The sequence below is a fragment of the Seriola lalandi genome, unplaced genomic scaffold, assembly GCF_002814215.2.
Source record: "Seriola lalandi dorsalis isolate HSWRI2012SDOR001 ecotype SW California unplaced genomic scaffold, Sedor1 jcf7180001974225, whole genome shotgun sequence".
Classification (NCBI taxonomy): Eukaryota; Metazoa; Chordata; class Actinopteri; order Carangiformes; family Carangidae; genus Seriola; species Seriola lalandi.
This window is the reverse complement of record NW_019444891.1, coordinates 1-2251: the sequence shown is the minus strand read 5'-3', so window position 1 is coordinate 2251 and position 2251 is coordinate 1. Positions and strand designations below refer to the sequence as shown.

General features: G+C 37.1%; 1 protein-coding gene across 1 annotated transcript; it reads left to right on the top strand.

Annotated features, from left to right (window-relative positions):
- Nucleotides 1-110: 110 nt before the first annotated feature.
- On the top strand, nucleotides 111-2248 carry LOC111653769 (uncharacterized; the record flags this gene model as incomplete). The annotated part of the gene is made up of 7 exons (XM_023404456.2): nucleotides 111-276; nucleotides 787-925; nucleotides 1035-1189; nucleotides 1276-1494; nucleotides 1613-1745; nucleotides 2038-2105; nucleotides 2185-2248. Coding segments are annotated over exons 1-7 (810 nt in total), but the record flags the coding sequence as incomplete, so codon positions are not given.
- Nucleotides 2249-2251: the final 3 nt, after the last annotated feature.

The window sequence follows — 2251 nt, the reverse complement described above, 5'->3', positions numbered from 1 at the left end:
CGCACATACCCATCCACTAGATTTTCAGGTTTTCACAATTGCACAAAATAATACTAACCAGCGAAAGTAAGAACGTTTAAGCATAAGTGCCATAAGGCCACATTCGTGACCATGTGTGTTCATAAAGTATAGCAGCAGTAACAGTAAATGCAATGATGATAATGACCCAAGACATTGCAAGACCAAAACTAGACAGTGGCTTTAAGTTGGTGGAAGAACAGCACAGTCCCCAGACTTGAACCCCATGGAGCTGGTGTGGGATGACCTGGACAGAAGGTGAATGCAAAGCAACCTGCAAGTGCTACACAATAATCTGTGGGAACTTTCACAACAGTGTTGGGACGAACTTAGTGAACAATATTTGGTTTCCATTGCAGAAAGAACATCTCAAATATGTTCGGCTGCTAGATGAGTCAAAAATGTACATTAGAAGAAGATTCCATGACTCCTTGTTTTTTAAATCTCCATTGTTTGTTTGTTCTATGTAGTGTTGAAGCCTATAAGGGACTATATTCAAAATAAAAATGCAATAATCTAATTTGCATTTTCATTTTTACTGAAATACCACATACATGCGTGGAAAATTATAATGCTATTTTGGAATTACATTTTCATTTTCAAGTTTATATTATCATTTGAATATAGTCCCTTATAGGCTTCCATACAGTGTGTAGCAGAGGAGAAATATAAAGTAATATGATAGTACCAACTCTTACTGTAAGTGGTGTAGCATCACCGCAAGTCAATCTCCATGTATAACCAAACCTTTTGACAATTCCTCTTCAGATTTATCATAACAGCAGTCCTGAATGGTAAAGTCTATGGGAATGGCGAAGGGAAGACTAAGAAGGAAGCCAAAAAGAATGCAGCTGAAATTACCCTGAGATATTTGTCGAGGACACAACAACAGGACCCGGCTGAATCTGTAAGATTATCATCTCTCTTTGCTGAACTACACCATATTGGATTGTCTGTAATCAAAAGGCCAGTTTATAGTGCAAATCTCATTGATGGTTTTGTTGTTTTCTTGACAGACAGAAAATGCTGCTGAAAATACTACTTCATTACTTTATCAGACAAGTATCTCTGATACCGACTACATAGGCCTGCTCTATGAGTATGGGCTTAAGAACAAGGTCACTATAGAGTCTACGGAGTCAATAGCAGTGCAATCAAGTACCTGGTTTCTGTAAGTCTCTACATTGCATTGTAAACAATTTATTTAATCTATTTTTGTTTCCATTTTAAGATTAATCAAGTTTTTTATGATATTAGATGTAGGTTCAAGGTTGGTGATAAGGAGTACCCAGCTGCATCTGCGAGAACCAAGAAGGAGGCTAAGAAGAAAGCAGCCAAGCTTGTGTGTCTGAGCTTAGGAGTGAAGCCTAAAAACAGAGGGACAAATTTCATTTCATTAGTCATCGAATACTGTCAGAAAACACGCCGAATCTACAATTTTATTGAAGAGAAAAGAAGCGGTCCAGAACTCCCTGAGTAAGTATAATTGAACTTCTGCACCGTGATTATAAGCTACAGGCACACTTCACTGACTTTTGAGTGATATAAGAGTGTACATTATTCAGATCCTTAATTTTCCTTCCTGCCTACACAGATTTTTTTACAAATTAATGATCAATGGCAAGGATTACCCTGTGGGTAAAGGAAAGACTATCACGGAGGCCAGACAAACTGCAGCTCAGCTGGCCTGGTTTGCTCTTCAGGAACAGTCAGACTGGGATGGCAAGGTACTTCATAGTTTCTGTTCTTTTTTTAAATGTTAAAATATGTTTTTTAGTATATCACTTAAGTTGATTTTCAATATGCATAAGATTAATGTTGTATTCCTTTTTTAAACATTAAATACAGTTTGTATATGTCACTGAAGCAGAATGTAGACTGTTGACTATGTTTGTTTGAAACATATTCACTACTGTACCTAATCTTATTTTGAAAGCCCTTCAAGCAGCTCTTTTCTCTTTTCATAGGATTGAAATTATCTCAACTCATTAATAGTAGCACTTATTTTGTTCATTTTAGGTGTCCTTCAGGTCAACAGTGTCAGAAGATAGTGCAGCAACAATGATGCCATCACCAACAATGACACTGTAAGCACACACTGACACACACAGAGCAGATGGTAGTTTAATACTGTTCTGATCTAACTTCTTTCTTTGTAATTCCAAGGGAGTCCACTAACGCATCATCCCAAATCATTTCAAGGAGTACAAGTGAATCAGCAATATTCACGGAT